Source organism: Pelophylax lessonae (assembly GCF_965119305.1).
Source record: "Pelophylax lessonae genome assembly, chromosome: 1".
NCBI classification, from domain to species: Eukaryota; Metazoa; Chordata; class Amphibia; order Anura; family Ranidae; genus Pelophylax; species Pelophylax lessonae.
In genome coordinates, this window is record NC_138768.1 from 523850712 (window position 1) to 523871847 (window position 21136).

General features: G+C 39.7%; 1 protein-coding gene across 1 annotated transcript in view; it reads left to right on the top strand.

Annotated features, from left to right (window-relative positions):
• Window positions 1–21136, top strand: part of FRAS1 (Fraser extracellular matrix complex subunit 1) — an 843167-nt gene that overhangs the window by 475897 nt on the left and 346134 nt on the right. Inside the window, exon 18 of the mRNA XM_082266873.1 lies at window positions 18532–18705. Within this exon, the coding sequence (XP_082122999.1) occupies window positions 18532–18705 (174 nt within the window). The remainder of the gene's footprint in view (window positions 1–18531; window positions 18706–21136) is intronic.

Genomic DNA, 21136 nt, shown 5'->3' on the forward strand with positions numbered 1-21136 from the left:
CGCGGCCACAGAGGGAGGAAGAGGAAGGAAGGTAAGTATATTTTCATTAAAAACAAGGTAAGTGAAACAAAAAAAAATTTTAATTATCCAATTCTTTTTCAGGTTCATCTAAGCTAGGGGACGGTGCAAAGATAGTTTTTAGAGTGAAACTACGCTTTAAGCAAGAAACAGGACAGCTTTACAGCTTTACACTCAGCTAAACTCTTTTGCTCTGGCTTGAGAATATAAATAAAAAACAAAACAATTGTTAATTCCTGAAATTAGCACTAATAAAACATTCAAGATGGAAATTTAGATTACTAAAAATGCCCATTGATGACTGATTTTATTTAAAGTTTTGTATACAGTTTAAATGCAGAGTTTTGTAAAAAAAAAAAATCATAATGCTTAAACAGTATTTGTTAAAAATGCATGAAAACATAGGACCATCACGTTTGTTTCACAGTGGTAAAGCAATGTACAAAGTGGACTAAGCCATTACAGAATTCTTCCAAAAGTGAATTATCCTTTGCAAGTCTGGTTACTGCTTGGGTTAGTGCACTTTGTATGACATTGTCGCCTTTTTCACAGCATTCTGAAATAAAGTGTTGTGCATAGCCATGTTTACACTAGGCTAGTAGGTTCAGGTGTTTCTGTAATCATGTGGTGGAGTAGTTTACATTGAGTTGATGAGAATGAGTTGACTTAAATGAAGCACAGGCTAGGAGTAATCAGCCTGGCTGCAGCTCAGATTGGACAGGTAGCATGATCTACATCAGTGGTTCTCAACTCCAGTCCTCAGGACCCGCTAACAGGCCAGATTTTAAGTATTACCTTGGGGAGATGCAGACTAGAGTACTGCAATTACTGAGCAGCAAATTATATCACCTGTGATGTATTTCAGTTATCTTGAAAACCTGGCCAGTTAGTGGGTCCTGAGGACCAGAGTTGAGAACCACCGATCTACATGGTTTATCAGGAATAAGTAAAACCAGGTCTTTATGAAAAATATATAAATGTGTGAACGGAGCTTTATAAACCACCTCCATTCAGGCACCGTCCCAAATACATATTGTCAAAAGTACGGGGGTACATCCACACCATGGGACAAACCGGGTTGCGATGAGATCCCACTAAAGGGTGGCACTTTAAAGTGTGTAAGAATGAGAGATACAGTACACAAGTACAACTACAGCTGCAAGAAAAGTTATGTGAACCCTTTGGAATGATATGGATTTCTGCACAAATTAGTCATAAAATGTGATCTGATCATCATTTAAGTCACAACAATAGGCAATCACGGTCTACTTAAACTAATAACACACAAAGAATGAAATGTTGCCATGTTTTTATTGAACACACCATGTAAAAATTTACAGTGCAGGTGGAAAAAGTATGTGAACCCCTAGACTCATGACATCTCCAAGAGCTAATTGGAGTGAGATGTCAGCCAACTGGAGTCCAATCAATGAGATGAGATTGGAGGTGTTGGTTACAGCTGCCCTGTCCTATAAAAAACACACACCAGTTCTGGGTTTGCTTTTCACAAGAAGCATTGCCTGATGTGAATGATGCCTCGCACAAAAGAGCTCTCAGAAGACCTACGATTAAGAATTGTTGACTTGCATAAAACTGGAAAGGGTTATAAAAGTATCTCCAAAAGCCTTGCTGCAGTCCACGGTAAGACAAATTGTCTATACATGGAGAAAGTTCAGCACTGCTGCTACTCTCCCTAGGAGTGGCCGTCCTGTAAAGATGACTGCAAGAGCACAGCACAGACTGCTCAATGAGGTGAAGAAGAATCCTAGAGTGTCAGCTAAAGACTTACAAAAGTCACTGGCAAATGCTAACATCCCTGTTAGCGAATCTACAATACGTAAAACACTAAACAAGAATCTATTTCATGGGAGGATACCACAGAGGAAGCCACTGCTGTCCAAACAAAACATTGCTGCACATTTACAGTTTGCACAAGAGCAGCTGGATGTTCCACAGCAGTACTGGCAAAATATTCTGTGGACAGATGAAACCAAAGTTGAGTTGTTTGGATGAAACACACAACACTATGTGTGGTGAAAAAGAGGCACAGCACACCAACATCAAAACCTCATCCCAACTGTGAAGTATGGTGGTGGGGCATCATGGTTTGGTGCTGCTTTGCTGCGTCAGGGCCTGGACGGATTGCTATCATCGAAGCAAAAATGAATTCCCAAGTTTATCATTTTGCAGGAGAACTTAGGGCCATCTGTCTACCAGCTGAAGCTCAACAGAAGATCTGTGTTTCAGCAGGACAATGACCCAAAGCATAGAAGTAAATCAACAACAGAATGGCTTAAACAGAAAAAAATACGCCTTCTGAAGTGGCCCAGTCAGAGTCCTGACCTCAACCCGATTGAGATGCTGTGGCATGACCTCATGAAAGCGATTCACACCAGACATCCCAAGAATATTGCTGAACTGAAACAGTTCTGTAAAGAGGAATGGTCAAGAATTACTCCTGTGTTCAAGAAAAACATGGCAACATTTCATTCTTTGTGTGTTATTAGTTTAGGTAGACTGTGATTGTCTATTGTGACTTAGATGATGATCAGATCACATTTTATGACCAATTTGTGCAGAAATCCATATCATTCCAAAGGGTTCACATACTTTTTCTTGCAGCTGTATATAAAATCACAATTTTGCATTACAAAATTAAAAAAGAAAAAACAGTTATGAATTCAATAACAAAATATGCCACATCTGTGCATTTTTCATAACTTGCTTCCTCAGGATCCATGCTTGCATACAGATCAATGATATGGCTCAAACGTTCAGTAGAGCATTATACTGGCAGAGATAATACCAATCACTCATAGGGACCATGAGCATACTACACAAGAGCATATCTTCTTAAGAGGCCTCAATATAAATCATTCCGACATGGTCTATGTTTCACAAAGTTATCTGATGGCCACCACACAACACAAAGTGTCTATTAGTCAGCAAATATTCAAGCCTCACATGGCGCAGCCCAAGTCCTCTATTCTCCCATGACACCGAAAAAATGGCATTTCATCACTGTACTTGGTTTTTATCGTTATTTGCAAAAAAAAGATTGTAATAAAAAATTGGGATTTTATATAGTTGTACTTGTGTATCTCACATTCTGGCACACTTTAATGTCCCACCCTTTATGGGGATCCTACTGTTTCCTGGGTTTTGTCCCATTGGGTGGATGGACCCCTGTCCTTTCTAAAACCAGATCTTTGTTTATTAAGAATAGTTAAAATAGTCTAACCTGAATTCAAGGAAAAACTGACCCTATGGAGTAAAATAAAGTGTATCCTATTAATGTGTGCAGTACATAGAAACATTTGCACTGTATAACAAAGCCTAAAATGTAACTATACTGTAATGACCAGACTAGACTGATATAAAATATGTTGTCCCACAGTAGCTTTTGGATTTATTTATCTGATAGTTGTATGAAATTTACTAAAATATTTATTTACATTATAAGAAGAATGATGATGTTATCAGACTCTGCACTTTAATTTAAGAATTAAGCTTCATTTATTTGTATTTTTCAAGTTTTTGAATGATTTTATTACATGGGCTGACAGAAGTAAAATATAACTATTCATTGAAACAATTATGTTGTAAAATAATTTATAGGCTTTTTTTTAGATCCAAGACTGAATTTGGACTACATTCTATATAGAAATATAACTTGTGTCAAATCTAAGTCCCCAAACCTACACATTTCTTAATTGCTACTTGTCATGTAAAGATTGATTTTCATATATCCAACCCTGGGGTAAGAAAACGGACAGATTCTATTTAGCATTACTGACCCATGGAACGATCAGAGAATGATTTGGCAGCATAGGAGACTGCCATTTATCAAATCTACACTTAGGTGCATAATTAAAATGCACATTGGTATATCTTCATCAGACATCTCATAGTAAATGAGGTTGGCTGAGAATCAGTAATTGACGGCCAAGCAGGCTTCAAGAAGTTAAATAATCTGTTACATAGGATATAAGCACTAGGATATGGTATCAGGAAACTTGGTAATAAAAGCAGGCTGGAGCACTGGTCTTTAGGCTTAGATTTTGGAGCTGAAAATGCATGTAGAATTAGTTTGGCAAATAGACAATTTTTATTGACATAAACGGTTTTGTTTTAATTTATTTGTAGTTTTGTCATTTTTTAACTTTCAGTCCACCTTACTACATGGGAATTTCCCTTTTTAACTTCTGTTGCCTCAGGGCCAAAATACAATTTTAATTTAAACTTGAGATCCCCTTTAACATTTTGTGTCATTGGGATTTAAAAGCCCAATGCACCTAAACTACAGCTTACTGTATAAAAAGTAGTTTGGCCAGAATTGTTAGCAGGACAGAGCAAAGCTTCTGCGGGGGACCAGCCAGTCTGATCTTCTCCTTTAGTGCTCATTTATATGTACATAGGGATCTATACATCCAGGTAGAGGGCCAATGTTTTTTTCCCAGGAGGAACAGGTGGTCTGTGCAGACATGCATTTGAAACTGTGCATTGTTCCTGCACGGATGTATACTCAGGGATGTGCGAGAAGATCTGGGCAGCCACCGGCCTGTCGTTGGTTTTAATAGGCTCACTTCATGCAGCTGCATAGACCACCTTTGTCTCCTGGGTGGATAAACATGGCCCTCTGCATGAGTATACAGAATTGCGTACTCATGTATGCATCCTTAGCGGTTTCTATTTAATGTTTATGTATTTTTACATAAAATAAGTAAGAGATCATATCATTTTATGTATTTAAGATAACACTTATTTTTTATTTAAGCTGTATGAGGTCAATAATCAACATGTACAATTCAAAGAAATCTAAAGTAAGAACTATTACAAAACCTTAACATTTTATAGTATCATTCAGAGTATTACTTGACCTTAAGAAGGTTTATGCCCACTGGCCACTCAGTAGATAATGATCACTAATGACTCTGGGGACACAAAGAATTACAACCACTTACTGTTGTTGCTGTGAACAGTAACAAAATTAAATGACCTATATATCAGTCCTGCAGTATAAACTTGTAACCATTTATGATAACATGATAACATATACAGATTTGTGTGTTCATGCTACCATATTTATTTATGCACCTATATTTATCATGTGATAACCTATAAATGCAGAACAGTTTATTTATACTATATAAAAAAAGTGTAAAAAAATAACTCCCACAAGCTGCGCAAAAACACTTCAAAGAAATAGGTGTACAAATAATTATGTGCAAAAAATACAATATTGCAACAAATAATCATAAAAAATAAACACATATAACGTGGGATTGTGCACAAAATAAATCACATAAAGTCCATCAATCAAATGTGCTAAAGTAGTGACAGGTGTGACACAATATTTATTTATATATATATACACAGTATATATATATATATATATATATATATACACAGTATATATATATATATATATATATATATATATATATATATATATGTGTGTGTGTTTATTTTTTATGATTATTTGTTGCAATATTGTGTTTTTTGCACATATTTATTTGAACACTTATTTCTTTGAAGTGTTTTTGCGCAGCTTGTGGGAGTTTTTTTTTCACACTTTTTTATATTGATTTTGTGGTTTAAGCTGCAGCATATGTATTTACACATCATTTAATATTGAATATTTATTTATTTATTACACACTGGTATCACATTTATATTTTGTGTGATTTAGCAAATCCTATCCTATTATCAGTTTATTTATACAAATGCATTAGAAAAATAATTTAAATATCAAAGATTAAAAAAGACAAACAGTGGAAAAACTATATAGTTATAACAAGGGTGTTGGATTCAAGATTCCTGTTCATTGCCATGAGGCCTGCATTATGAGTGTACACTAAGGAATGTGGATTGCAGAAAATAATGTGGGCTAAATGGCTGTGGAGTACTTACTGAATGATGTTGAATGATGTGGATGTACAAGTAATCATGAGGACTAAACAATAGCTTCCTTATTTCCTTACTGTGTTATATTGGTAAGTGAGTGTGTGTATGCGCGTGCGTGCACACAAGAAGTGAATGTGGACTAAACAAGCATAGAGTACTTCAGTTACATGGAACACCTTGGATGTAAAGGGAAACAACATACTGAAGGACTAAAGAACACTTCAGTTATGTTGGACAGTTTATTTTTATCCAGTAGGCATTAAGGGAATTTTGCAATTTTGAACAGCACTGTATTGAAACAGGAGAAAAGAAAATTATTGAAGCCACCAAATCCAAGAATTGGTAAGCTTCAATACAATAAATGTTTGCTTTTAGGTTTAGATTTTAATTATTTGAAGTTATGCTAAGGGAATGGGAACATGTGACAAATAAAAGTAGGTGTTATCCCAATCTGGCTGCAAATACATACATTTACATTAGGTTTATCTAACTGTGGGCCTAATCTACTGCTCCTGTTTTTCTTGCAGTTTCCAATCTTCTTCCCTAATCTTTTTTCTCCTGCTCTCGAAAAAACAACAAGCCTAAAATTCCCTAAGGCTGGGTTCACACATATGAGGCCGCAGTTTCAGTGTGGGAGTCCGGTGCGGTTCTGTTCACCAGTTCATGTGCAACTCAGGTACAAAGTTTTACTTGAAATCACACCTGAACTGGACCTAAAATCGCACAGGACCCTTTGTAAAACCGCTCAGCCGCTGCCCTGCACATGTGTGAATCAGCTGCATTGAGAAGGCTGCCGGTTCACATTTGATGCAAACTGGATGCAGTTAAAAATGCATCCAATTTGCATATATGTGAACAGAGCCTTAAAAATATATTTTTTACTCTTGTTTTGTTTTGTTTTCATCTGGTGATCTGGCCAGTGATGAGGAAAAGGGAACAGCCATTTTAGTTATAAACAAAATATATTTTATATAAAATATATTTGTAATGGAGCAGATTGTCTAACATCCTGTATTTCTTGTTGACTGTCTGAGACCACCAGTTTCACACCAGTTGCCCAGCCTGTTCAGCAAACAAGCCTTGGAAGTGATGTGAATGACCATCCGCATATCAAAGAATGTCACCAAAGACTCAAATGGGACTTCAAAAGAATTTAGTTAGCTAGGTGCCACCCACTTCAGAATGTATAAATTGTAATACAAGTCCTTAGCCAGATAGAGCAATTGTTTGTAAACCAACAGAATGTAATGTGACTGAATTGCTCTCCAAACATGTCCGTCTACCTACATGTTTGTAAAATAAATATAATTTACAATCTGGCTTCAACAGTCAAAATGTTACTGAACCCCATGAGTTTTGGGGTTTCCCCTACACCACTAAATCTATTGTTTTCCAAAGAACAAGCTTTTGTGCAGATGTATCAGGTGCAGGGATGAGAAAAATAATTTAACACTAGCAGGGATGCTTATATTGATCAGCTTTTATATATTTATGTAAATCTTTTATCCCAAAAAGAAAAAAAAAACAGTTTGCTGTAACTTCATATTTAGTGTTAGCTGGAGTTGGGCTTTAGTTTGTTAGTGTGTTTAAATCTGCATCTAACACTCCCCTCCCTCCAGACTGACTGCTGTTATCCAAATGTCCTGTGCTCCTTCATCCGGTGTGGGGGCACTCTAATACAGGGGGGCACTCTAATACAGGAATGCAAATGCAGCCACCACAGCTAATGATTGGTAATCTACAATATATTACATTTTTGGGTTTAATACTGCTTTGTTAACTTTAACATTTTTTTTTTCATTTTTTTGCACACATTAAAATCTGCATTTTTGCTATAAAATTACTTAAAGCCACCAGAAAATTATATATTTTCTGAAAGCAGAGGTCCTGTACAATAAAAAGATAGTAGCTGCAATTTTTTTGTTGCACACAATTTTTTTTCTTTTACAAGGTATTGCAATAACAAAGCACATTTTTACAGATGTCGTATCCCAAAACAGTAGGGAATAGTCAAACTGAAAACCGTTTAGGTGCAGTCAGAAATGTTAGCATTGATCGTTTACATGGCATACATTGGCTCTGGTTGGAACCATTGTTAATGTAAGTTGTAAATTGTACAATTAAAACTATATAGTTAAGGCTGAGGAGGTCCACACATCCCAAATTTTGTTGTACTTTCTTGGACATCCTCTGTGTTCAAACACCAATCTCTCATAAGGCAAGATCTGGTTGACCAACTGGATCCACTGTTGTGTCGAAGATGGCATGGGCTGAATCCACTTAAGAGCCACAGCTTTCCTAGCCATAAAAAGCATTTCTCTCATTAGCATCCTCACATATCTGGGCCAGGTCTCCTCTTTAATAATACCTAGGAGACATACCTCCAGTGTTAGTGGTACTGGCATAGACAGTACTGTGGTTAAGACCTCCACGACCTTTCGCCAGAACTCAACAATAAGTGGGCATTGCCATATTACATGAATTAAATCAGCTCTAGGGTAATTGCATCTTGAACAGCTTGGCGAGGGTATACAATGCATAGTGTGCAGTCTAATGGGCATTAGATAAGACTGATGGAACATATATAATTGAATCAGCTTATTGTTGATGGCAGGAGACACAAACAAGTGGGAGGAGCACACCTCCTCCCAATCATCATCTGAAAGATTAGGAATAAGCGCATGTCACTTATCCCTGATTGCTAGCGAGTTGGCTCTCAATGTAGCTTGTACCAGGTGGGAATAAATGTCAGAGATCAGACCTTTAGGGCCCTGTGACTTTAAGTTTCCTATCATAGGGTATTTAGAGAATTTACTACCTGTTACTCCAAACTGTGCAAACAAGGCATGGCGAAGTTGCAGGTATCTGTAAAAAGCTGTTTGGTTTCTAGGCTGTAGTTTCTAGGTCAAATTTACCCTGTAATCCTGTAAATGAGTGTAGGATATTATTTTCATAAACGACAGCTGGAGTTAGTACTCCCTTGCCTTCCCAAAAGCGGAAGTCTGGGTACTGTACCAATTGTGGGAACATTGGATTTCTCCATAATGGGTTACCCTCATTATAATCTTATCAATATTTTTAGCTTCTCGCCACACTGTACGAGCCAAGGTCAATATTGGCATTTTTCTCATAGAGGGGAGTATTGCGTGGGTCTGCACGGCTATCAATAGGTTGCCAGCCTTAAGTATGTGGGCCAGATGGTACTCTATGGTAAGCGGCGTGACAGGGGCCACCCAGTCCGCTCGATGTCTAAGTTGGCCAGCAAGGTAATACAGGTGTAGGTTGGGGAGTGCCATTCCAGCTTTGGCTTTTGGTCTCTGCAGGGTGCATAGCTTTAGTTTGTCTATTCTTGCCCCAGATAAAGGTAGTAAATATAGAATCTATGGTTTTAAAGAAGGATTTGGGTACCGGGATTGGCATATGCAACAGAATATATAGTCATTTAGGCAATAGTATCATCCTTAGTAGATTAATTCTACCGATAACGGCAGCTTGGCCCACGTCGTTATTTAGATTTAATAGTGTGCATTAGCGGATCCGGATAAGCCCTTAGAGTCTCATTAGTTATTGCAGTGATAATAATTCCCAAGTATTTGAAAGAAGGGACCACTCTGAGAGCACATGACGTCACTCCAGATTGGAGAGCATGGGCATTTAATGGCATTAATGCAGATTTTTGCCAGTTAATCTTGAGACCCGAATAAGATCCAAAGGATTCTATTATACGTATGGCCGCTTTCAAGGACGTCTGAGCATCGTTCAAATAGAGGATTCGATCATCCGCGTACAGCCCAACTATATCAGTCCTGTCACCTAATTTGATACCCGTGAGAAAGGGAGACTGCCGAAGTCGGATTGCGAGGGCCTCAATTGGCACTGCAAATAGGAGTGGGGAAAGAAGACACCCCTCTTATGTACCCCTATGTAACTGTATGGGGGGGAGATAATAAACCGTTAACCAAAAGATATGATTTAGGGTCAGCATACAATATGGTGATCCATCTACAAAACTTATCTCCAAAGCCAAATGCCCACAGCACAGCTTGCAGAAATGGCCATTCAATGGAATAAAACGCTTTAGCTGTGTCCAGGAAAGCCAAGACGCATGTGTTAGGTAAATGTTACTTGTGTTGTGCAATAGTTTGGGTTCTGCAGAGATTATTGGAGGTGGATTTCCCTGGCATAAAACCGGTTTGATCCGGGTGAATGATGCTAAGAATTACTGAATTTAGACGTTTGGCCAATATTTTTGTAAGAAATTTGTAATCTATGTTCAGTAGCGATATAGGGCGATATGATGGACAATCAGTCAGGTCTTTATCTGGTTAAGGTATTAGTACAACCATTGCAGAGTACATAGACAATGGCAATCTCCCCTCCCAGAAGGCACTAGAGTACACCTGCACCAAAATGGGCACCACCATGTCTACATAACGGCTGTAAACCTCCAAGGGAAGGCCATCCGGGCCTGATGCCTTGCCAGCAGCCAGAGAAGAGATGGCTTCACGGACCTTATCTTCAGGAAACTCTGAATCCAACATCTCAATCTGGTCTGCTGCCAAGGAGGGAAACTGTAAGTCCTGCAAATCTTCCACTGTGTCTTGATCAGTGTAGGCAAGAGAGGTTGCATACATTTGGGTATAAAACTCATGAAAACACATCAGTATTCCCCAGCAGTATTGACATATGCACCATTCGTGGAACTCAGCTTGTTCACCATCAAACTACCATTTTGCTGCTTTGTTATATGGGCTAGCAAGTGGCTAGACTGGTTGCCCTGTTCAAAATATTTTTGTTGCGCATAAAAGGTCTTCCGTTTATCGTCTGCCGACATACATTCTGCATACGCCCTTGATGCAAGTTCCCAGCGCATTTTTGTGGTCATCAAGGGGGAATCCAAGAACTCCCTCTCTGCCCTATTGCATGCCTTTTCCATGTCCTCTTCATTTTGACGGGTGGATCTTTTAATGTAAGAGATAGTTGGCCTAAGGGCCCCCGTGCAGGTATGCTTTAAAGGTGTCCCAGAAGGGATAGTCTCTATAGGCCCGTGGGCTTCCAGAAAAAATGTTAATTGGTCCGGTATCCGGTCGTTAGACCCTATCAGGGACAACCAGAATGGGTGGACCCTCCAGGGCTGACGCACCCCAGTCGTACCCACTTTAAGGGTATTTACCAATGGTGAGTGATTTGAAACACCGCGGGTGAGGTATGTGATAGATGTTATCTTAGGGATAATTTTATCATTGCCCAGGGCTAGGTCAATTCTAAAAAGACACACTCTACCTGGGATTGCCTAGGAGTAGGCGCGAGTGTGGGGGTTAAAGATGCGCCATATATCCTGCCAACCAAATTCCGCCACCAACATCCCGAAAGTCGAGAGACGACAAGGTGCTGCTATTGGAGATACACCAAACCTGTCCAGAACGGGGTCTATAAGAAGATTAAAATCACCCAAACATAGCGCTGCAGCCTCAGGAAACGAGGCTGCGAATACCATGGCATCCATGATCATTTGTAGAGTAGCGGGTGGAGGGTTGTATAGTCCCAAAATAACTATTAGCATGAAGAACAGCTGGGCCCGCACAAACACATACCAACCGTTAGGGTCTACCTTCAGTCGGCAGCACTCCTATGGAATATTTCTGTGGACTAAAAGGGAGACCCCCTAGAGTTAGTAGCATGGCATGAATGTGAGGATCATTGCAACCAAGGTTTGTGAAGATGTCCCAGTGAATTCTGCCCCAGATGCATCCCCTGGAGGCATATAATCTGAGCATTAGCTTTCAAAATCGATGCAAACACCTGGGAACGTTTATGCAGGGTGCCCAGTCCCCGAACATTCCAGGACATAAAATTGCATGTCATAGCCATTCGTAGAACTCATGGACCAAACATTTTCCCCAGAGATCATGGACCAAAGCATGAGGGTCCCTGTTCTGACCCCGAGGGAGGAAAATATAGAGTACTGTCATGAGCCGTTTTTTGTTAAGCCGTCTGCACCAACCAACGATATAACTATTTACAAAGAACAAAAACAGTTGCTGATATAGGTAAGGAACAATTAATGGGCCATTGCCTACACATAGCGTCTGCATATGCGAAGGCAATCTGATGATACAGCTGCCCTTCAAGCTCCCTATGTAGCGTGGAAGTGTATCAGCAAGTCCAGGCTTAAACTGGGCATATCTAGTGGCATTAATAGCAAATAGGACATTTTGGTCCAGTTACACTGCCCAACAATTAACATATTGAAACGGATGCCTATACTATCATGAGTCAATATGTTGAAGATGGGGGATCATCGGGTATAAACTTTGCAGAGGAAAATTATAAAGTGTTCCACATATGGGTCTTAGTGGAAAGCCTTTCAACAGTGAGAGGTGAGACCCAGCGTGGTCATTTTTGCTAGACAGCGTTCCTGCAGAAGAATAACGTGTGAACATTAACCGTTTGAACAAAAGGGGGAGCAGTTTAACTCCTTTAGTGTCAGGAGGTATGAAAGTCTGTGATTCCTGTCAGACAAACAAGTGGCCAGCAGAAACCAGGTAGCAGCCACTACTCTTGTGGCAGTAATCAATTAGGGTTCCCATTGTTATGGAGCCATTCCTGTGCTGACCATTATTCACAACTCTCAGCCGTGCCGGATAGGCCATCAAGTAGATTATATTGTGGTCCTCCAGTTTCTTCTTGACGTCAGTGAAGGTGGCCCTTTGCTGCTGTAAATCAATAGAGAAATCAGGAAAAAGGGACACACGTGCCCTTTCATACTGTATAGAACTCTTTTGTCTGGCCTTGCGAAGAATTAAATCTCTATCCTTACAGTTCAGTAGGCGAGCTAGCAAAGGCACTCTGTGCACCCTTTCCACCTCATAGGCAGCTGAAAATGTGGCATCAGGGAACAGGGATCTGAACCAAGACTCAACAAAATCCCCAGGGTTCTGGCCCTCAGCTCTTTCCAGCAGTCCCACTATTCTGAAATTGTTATGCCTCCTGTTTTCTAGATCATCAGCCTTCTCGTACCAGAAGGAGACTTGCTTTTCTGCTACAGCGATTCTGCTAGGGAGTGGGGATAAATCTAATGTGGACAGTCTATGCTCAGGCTCAGTGACTCTCTCCCTTATGGTCTGCATGTTTGTCTAGGGAGGCAGATATCAATTTCCATTTCTTTCATTTTACCGTTTAGTGATGTGATGCACGTTGTAATAGCAGCTAGAAGCTGAGAGTTTGCCTGTTCCAGAGTTAGTTTGGCTAGCTTGTCTGTAGTTGTGCTCGTTTTCTGGGTGTCTAAAGCCAGGGAGCCACTGTTCCTCGTGTGTGGCAGACTACAGCTGCCATCTTGCCGTTCGGTCCGGGGGAATTCTTTCATTCGATCTGTTGCCGAGGAGAGCCGATTTTTGCTCATACCTGCTGCGGGATATACTGGCTTTCAAATGAGCTGATCGGGATGTCAGGAGCTTCTGTGTTTCGGCAGGATGCTAGTGGCGGCTGGCGGAGCTCTCTCTAGCTGCGTCCATCCATCTTGGCGGTAGCCACGCTGTTGCACACAATTTAATGCAACTGTTTATCAAATCTATATTTTCAGGAAAAAAAACTCTACAATGAATTTATTACACGCAAACACAATTTAATACCCAGGTTTTTTTGTACAAGATAAAAGATGAGTTAGTGTAGAGTACATAGATACAAAATGTGTCAGTTTTGCCAATTAGCACTCACTTTCCTTATTGAATGTTGATCTAAAAATATTCACTAAGATACTGGTGAATCATTTACTGCCTTACCTTCCCCTAATTCACATCGATTAGGTAGGCTTCATGACCTCCAGGAAAGCCAAGGACAATACTACCAGGGAGCTGGATCTTTATTTGGCCTGGTTGAAAGACATTGGGACTTTGTTTATTTTAGCAAACACTAAGTAGGCTTTTGACCAGGTTAACTAGGACTTTCTGAAGGTATGCTCCAATATATTGGCGATCATCCATTCACGGGCGGTTAAACTTGACAAAGCTATTTTGCCTTGCTCTTAGTAAAGGGGCACAGCAGGGGTGCCCCTTTCCCCCCTTATCTTCATTCTTCCGCTGGACCCTTTCCACTGTTGAATCAGATCACATCCTGCCATTAAGGGGCTGAATAGTGGTAGCTATTCCTAGAAGGTTGTGGCCTATGCTGACGACCTGCTCTTTTTTGTCACACAGCTGGAAGTTACCATACCCGTACTCTTACTTGAACTCAAACAATATGAAAAACTCTCAAATTTTAAGATCAATGTGAGTAAGTCAGAGGCAATCAATGTAAATATACCACTGTCCTGAGTACATAATATTAAAGCCAATTTTCAGTTTTCCTGGGCAGGAAGTTAAATAAGATATTTGGGTGTTTATATCACTCCATCTGGTGGACGTTTTCAGAGAGAATTTCCCACCACTGTTGGCAACGATTAGATCTGACTTGAAACGCTGGCACCATTCAGGCCTTTAAATGGTTGGGGAGAAACAGCATATTTAAAATGAATATTCTGCCAAGGCTGCTGTATCTCTTACAGACCCTTCCGATCCATATCCCCAAGGCCTATCTTTCAGTTAGTCAAAGCTGAATTTACAAATTTCCTCTTTGAGTATGGGTCCAGAATAATTACATACTGCCTCTTCTCCCTGCCTAAGTTGAGGGGAGGCATAGTTTTCAAGACCTTTTTAAATATCATCAAGCAGGCCATATGGTGAGACTCCTAGATTGAATTAAACATGCGACACTCAAAAGATGGGTAGGTTTGGAGCAATATATGGTCACACTCCTATTACAGACCTTGCTGTGGCATCAATCATTATGCCCACCTTCAGTAAAGACCCACCCCTTAACTTGAACCTATTATACTTTAAAAATTCAATAAAAACTATTGCACAGAAAAAAAAAATAAAAGACCCATTGTACTTTAAAAATTGAGCTGTATTCCATCCTTTTCCACAGGACCTACAGAAATTATGCTGGTTATTATCTCTACAGTTTTTTCTCCTGAATCCTCCAACCATCGATTTCAGCCAATTCTGTTCACCAATCAGTTCTGGCTCAAAACGTTCTGTGTGCTGGCCATTGGAAATCGATTTCGGAAATACCATTAATGATAACCCTACTGCTGAATCTTTGACAGGCCCTCCAGCTTAGACATTGTCTTTCTTCTATCAAACCACAGATTATCATTATGAAGCTGAATTCTGTTTTTGAAAACTACTGCACTGATGACTCCCCATGTGACATGCTCTGTATGCTCTGGATTTTTCCCATGCTTTCACAGATAAAGGACAAATAGGAACATGAGCTTGGTCTCACACTAATGGATAACGATCATGCCTTATTTTTTGCACATAAGTCTTCCATCTCAAGCAGATTCCAGGAAGCTGGATACAAGCTTCTGACCCAGTGGTATAGTGTGCTTGACTTACTGCACAAAATGTTCCCGTCAACCTCACCTGTTTGTTGGAGGTGCCAGTGAGAACAGATGACCTTACTTCATATTTTTGAATGGATATGTCCATTTTGGGAAGATGTCCAGAAAATAGTGTACAAATAACAGATTTCAAAAGGAAAGTCGACCTGAGGCTTTTCTGCTGTATCTTACACCGCTTACTAGGAAACACTATAAAAAATCCCTCTTAGTTAATTCAATGAACGTGGCCAGGGTCTGTACACAACAACAATGGAAATGCATTGAGCCCTTTGGTTAGACAATGCTTTTCTGTAGTTAATGAATTTAACAGCTGGAAAAACTTTGAGCCTCCCTAAACAGTAGAGATTAACAGCATCGGAAGGTATGGTTTTACTAGAATGCTTTCAGGTTCTCTTTCGATTTCCACCATTATGTGTCCCACTAATGTCTCCTACCCTCTTCTCCAGAGGCTCCCCCTTTTTTCCTTTCCTCCTTCCCCCTTCTGGATTCTTGTTTCCTTCTAGTGATTTTCTGATAGTAGTTTATTCTGTTGTATTTGGTCACCCAAGCTTCTTACAAGGACATAATTTTTAACATGATGTATTTGGGACTTCTGCACATTGCATGAGGAATGCCTTTGCGTATATATACATTTTGTCATGTATAGGATTTTGTGTAAAGTTCCTTTGTCTCCATAACTTTGTCTTGTATCTTGTGAATATGTTGAAGGATTTAATAAAAATAAAAAAAGGTGAAAACTATGCTTCCCAAAACTATCAATAGGCAGTGCTTTAAATGACTTTGCAGCTGATCAGTTTAGTGTGAACCTTAAATTAGGGACCCATAGTTATCACTGCCTTTCTGGCATTTTCAAAAATCTATAATGTGTAATCAAGCTCTCAGGGCTACGCACTTCTGTTTTCATAGACAGCAGAGGTGATATGGGAATGGGTGTTCCCCAATCTCCTCCTGCTCCCCATCCTGAGCACATTTCTTTGTAGCCTGGAACTCTTGGGACAACCAGGAGCTAGGAGAAGAAATCAAAACAAGCTATGAGTTTGTTGTAAACCCATTACACTCTAAGCATACCTCCAGAGAGGCGAACTGGTTAAACATCCCACTTAGCTTTCCCCTTCTATGCAATGTTAAGCAGGGGCCAGGTGAATTATGTTTACCATAATTAGCCTGTCTGTATTGGGCTGGAAGAACTTCATTATTGATTTCAAACTAGATGTGCATACCGTCTGTCCTAAAAATGTATTTAAGATCTCAAGACTTGGTTGATACATTGTGGGATTGATTTACTAAAACTGTAAAGTGCAAAATCTGGTGCAGCTGTGCATGGTAGTCAATCAGCTTTTAACTTCAGCTTGTTTAATTTAGCTTTGACAAGGAAACATTGGTTTCTTTGCAGAGCTGCACCAGATTTGACACTCTCCAGTTTTAGTAAATCAACCACTGTGTGTTAATGCACATATAGAAGGGGGTTTCTCAAATCTATAGAAAAGAAAATAGAAAAGGGAAATACATTTTTAAGGACTGTAGGCTTAAATATGTTAGGTTAGCTAGATACAGTACATATCAGGAGAGTGTAGCAAATCAATGGTGTTTAAGTTTTTACAGTTTCCTTTTACATTAAAAAGAGGACTTCCCTTTAATGGAGGAGTAATATGTAGCATTGAATGGCCACATCAGGAGTTCGGAAATTCAAATTTAGTGTATGCTCTGATAGCCTGGAAGTGCTTGATCTATTTGGGTTTTTTACTAGCTAACTCACTTTTTGGGCTTTTAGGGCATGGGCATTCCACACTATATGCACAGCCTATTTTTTTATTTGGCAAAAGTAAATAAATTTAAAAGAGATGTTATGAGTGAATGGTTGTGGGCCTAATCACTTCTGGCCTCCTGTATCTGTTAGCAGCAAAAGTATGCCTTCTAATTTAATGACTCTTCTGCACACCCCTTATAATCCAGACCCCCCCCCCCAGCTTCTGTCCTAAGTCAAACTGCACCTAGCATTTTTTCTTGCGATGGTGTTAGAAACAACCAATAGAGGTTCTTACCCTTCCCTACGCTGTCAGAAATATTTTGTTGCTGTATAGGTCCCCATATTGGAAATTTGTAATGACTTCCTCTTTTGTTTATCACTGATGAAATAGACACAAACCGACTGATATGAAAGTGGGGGGTGTCATGGCGCTCTTCTAATATCCCAAGATGGTACAAGGAATGTGGGTGGATGGGAGGGGGGGGGTTATGGGGCTGCGTGGGGGGGGGGACAAAGTTTGGTACTGTAGGGAAGTTATAGTCCGCGGCAGCCGGCTGAAGCGTGGAGAAGCCCTGAGAGATCCTGAGAGATGCTCTCTCCTTTCTTACAAACCGACTGATGAATCTTTTAAATGGGAGCACAGGCAACAATAAAAGTTGACATAAGTTCTTGCCCTTACTCACTCTATACATAATTTAGAAAAAAATATTTTGACTCGAGTTGGACACTTATTTTGTGCTAGAATGTTTACCCAGGAAAACATACATGCCAAGGGGGCATATTTTCTTGAACTTCAAGCTTTTTGCATCCATTTGAGAAGCACACCACAGCACACCACATTTAATCTACAATGGCACTTTGAAACAAAATAGCTGAATATCAGAGCGTGTGAGAGCTGAACATGACCTTTATGCCATTCACATTTGATCATTATGGAAGATACCAGCATCTGGGTATGTATAGGGTTATTGTTCAACCTCTTTCATTATGGCATCAAATGTAATTGTATATATTTAAACAGGTGTTTGTGTAGCTTAAAAATATTATCTTCAGAGATATTTTCTTATTGAATGGCAATAGCTAATTGTTCTAATTGAGAAATCTCTCAGCTGGCAGATGACAAGGCTTATCATTGTTAGAATTATTAAAAAAGTGAATAGGGAATAGGCTAAAATAGTTTACTACATGCACAGTGTAGCTAATATTATTTTTGTTTCATTGTGAAGCTGAAGCCCTCATTAATTTACTTGTAAAGAATGTGTGTTTCTTTTCCTTTTATCTGATCTCAAGAAATCATAACAATTTGTCTTCAGTAGTGCCATATCATGAAGTTAATATAAAAACGTGTTTGTTCTTTCTTTAAAATCATCTTGAAACCTCACTGAGGCATCCTGTTCTCTGCTTCTTACATCACCAGCTTGCCATCCATCTTGTCGTAGCTGCCTGGGCCCAGAGGACTCCCACTGCACACAGTGTATAAAACCAGAGGACTCGCTTCAGGCAGTTCAGGAGTACAGAGGAAAGCCTTATGGGACTTGTCAGTCTCATTGCAAGCCTCGTTTTTTTGTGGACAGTACTGGAATATGCCAGGGTAAGAAAAACATAAGTATAAAGATATAATCCAAACTTTCTCATTGCTTGTTTCTATAATACCGCCAAAGTGAGGTAAAGCTGCTGACTAGAACAACTGGTAATCAAGATAATGATTTGGTTAATGTTTTCTAGGGCTGCTTCAATTCAAGACATGAATTAGTTATATGTGCTCCTGAGCATTCAACAATGTTGTCCACAATGTTATTTTAATTCCTTTTGCTCTGCTATATTGTAATAGATAATGTGCTGTGTGAATAATAAGGGATGTACAAGATGGTGTGATTTTCTTATAGGAAACCAGTACTTTTCTGAAATATACTAGCTTATTTCAGTACACCTTTCATAATGAAAATATGCAGGCTGCCATTGCTAACCTTCTCCATAAAATGCTAGCTGTCTGTCTGTGCTTCATTTCAGTATTTTTGAGTATAGGTAGGAAAAAATACTCCTGTGTGCAACAGCCCCCCTCATGCTTACCTGAGCCCCATCTTGATCCAGCCTTGTGCAGGAGTGTCTCGGCGGTCCGGGACTCTCCCCCCTGATTGGCTGAGACACAGCAGTGTCGCCATTGGCTCCCGCTGCTGTCAATCAAAGTCAGTTACCTAATGAGGAGAGAGAGGGGGCGGGGCTGGATCCCGACTCTGTGCCTAAATGGACACACAGAGCTGCACACAAAACCACTGCACAGTGCAGGTAATTATAACGTTTGTTATTTATAAAGAAAAAAAAAACAAGACTTTAGTATCACTTTACCCTCCTCTTATGTTAGAATTCCGTTACTATCCATGATGTTAGGGTCAGTTTTGACCCGTATTTTAAATCAGCCATAAAATACCCTCTGAATAATTATTTATCATCAAATTTGTTTCTTACCTCTTTGTTACCTTGTTAGGCTTCTTTATCCTTGAAAAGATTGGTTTTAATATTTTTGGTGTGACCCCTAGACCTTTCTTTTGATAGCATACCTCTCATTGTCAAATTTAAAAAATGGTAAAATAAAGTCAGCAACTCTGAAATGAATTTGTCCTATGTTTCTTCACTTTATTTAGAGAAGCAGACAAGCAGGAAAAGAGATAGGCCCCTCCCTAAATACAGCTCCCAGGGTTGAGAGGGGATTGGCTGTCACTGTTACTAAGCAGAGAGAGTGTTTATGATTTCAGTTTTGGAACTTATTAGTGTCCTAAAATCCTATATTATAACTGGGTCAGAATTGACCCTAACACCATGAACGTCTTAATTTTCACCACAGTATTTTATAATTTAGTGTAAAGGATTATTTTTCTATTACATTGTTTAAATAGAGGTTCCTGACAAAGTAAAAAAATCTTGATGCAATAAACAAATTTATGTGATACTTATAGACATTCAAAACCTGAAAACGGGTCAGTTTTGACCCTAACACAAGAGGAGGGTTAAATCAATAGTGCATTAAAGAGGTTGTAAACCCACCTCACAAACTTTTACCTATAGGTAAGCCTATATTAAGGCTTACCTATAGGTGCTATAAATATCTCCTAAACTTGCACCGTTTAGGAGATATTTAGAGTGCATACTGCCGATGACGTCATCGGCGCATGCGCTCTGAAAGAACGGCCACCCGTGCCGTTCCTTCAGAGCTCAGTGCCGTGAACGGCGGCTCTCACGCGCAGGCGTGGGAGAGATGTAATCGCGCCTCCGGCCAATCAGATGGCCGGAGGACGCGAACCCAGAAGCAGGACGGCCGGACATGTCGGCCGTCCTGTCGCTGAGCGGGCGGCACGGCGGGGGCTTTGTTTTAAGGTAAGTACTTCATAATGAGCTAGTATGCGATGCATACTAGCTCATTATGCCTTTCTCTTTACAGGGCTTTTTTTTCTCATTTTTTTGGGGGGACTTTACTTCCTCTTTAACAACAAATAAAGTGCGTACATTTTATATAAAGTGCGTAAATTAAAAATAAAAGTACAAAAGTGCAACAATAGTATCAAGTGTGCAATCCTCCACAGTCTTCTCTCTTCTTATTTGGAATTTCAAACAGATCACACCACCAAGAAGTGTCACCGAAGCCTCTTCACCACAATAAGTTAAGATTGCTCCTTACCAGATTCTCAAAGATTACAGAGAGCCTTGCTGCTCAGCAGCTAAATAGACCACCATCCGGGAAACAGAATGCTGTCCACATTCTTAAGGCAATGCACTCAACAGAGGGATTAAATACAAAAGGAGGCTCACATAGTGTAGTACTCTAACAAGCCAATTTTTTTAAATATTAAAAACACACTTACAAGATGAATTTGATTAAACAGCATGTAGCTTCATAAGCAGTCACAGCCGAGCTTCCATTCGGCATGCGGTATAATGTCACGTGTAAGGGCCCCTCTCAATGCATTTCTCTGTAACAAGCATCATCTAGGGAACCAAAGCTCAAATAAAATCATAACTGTCATGTT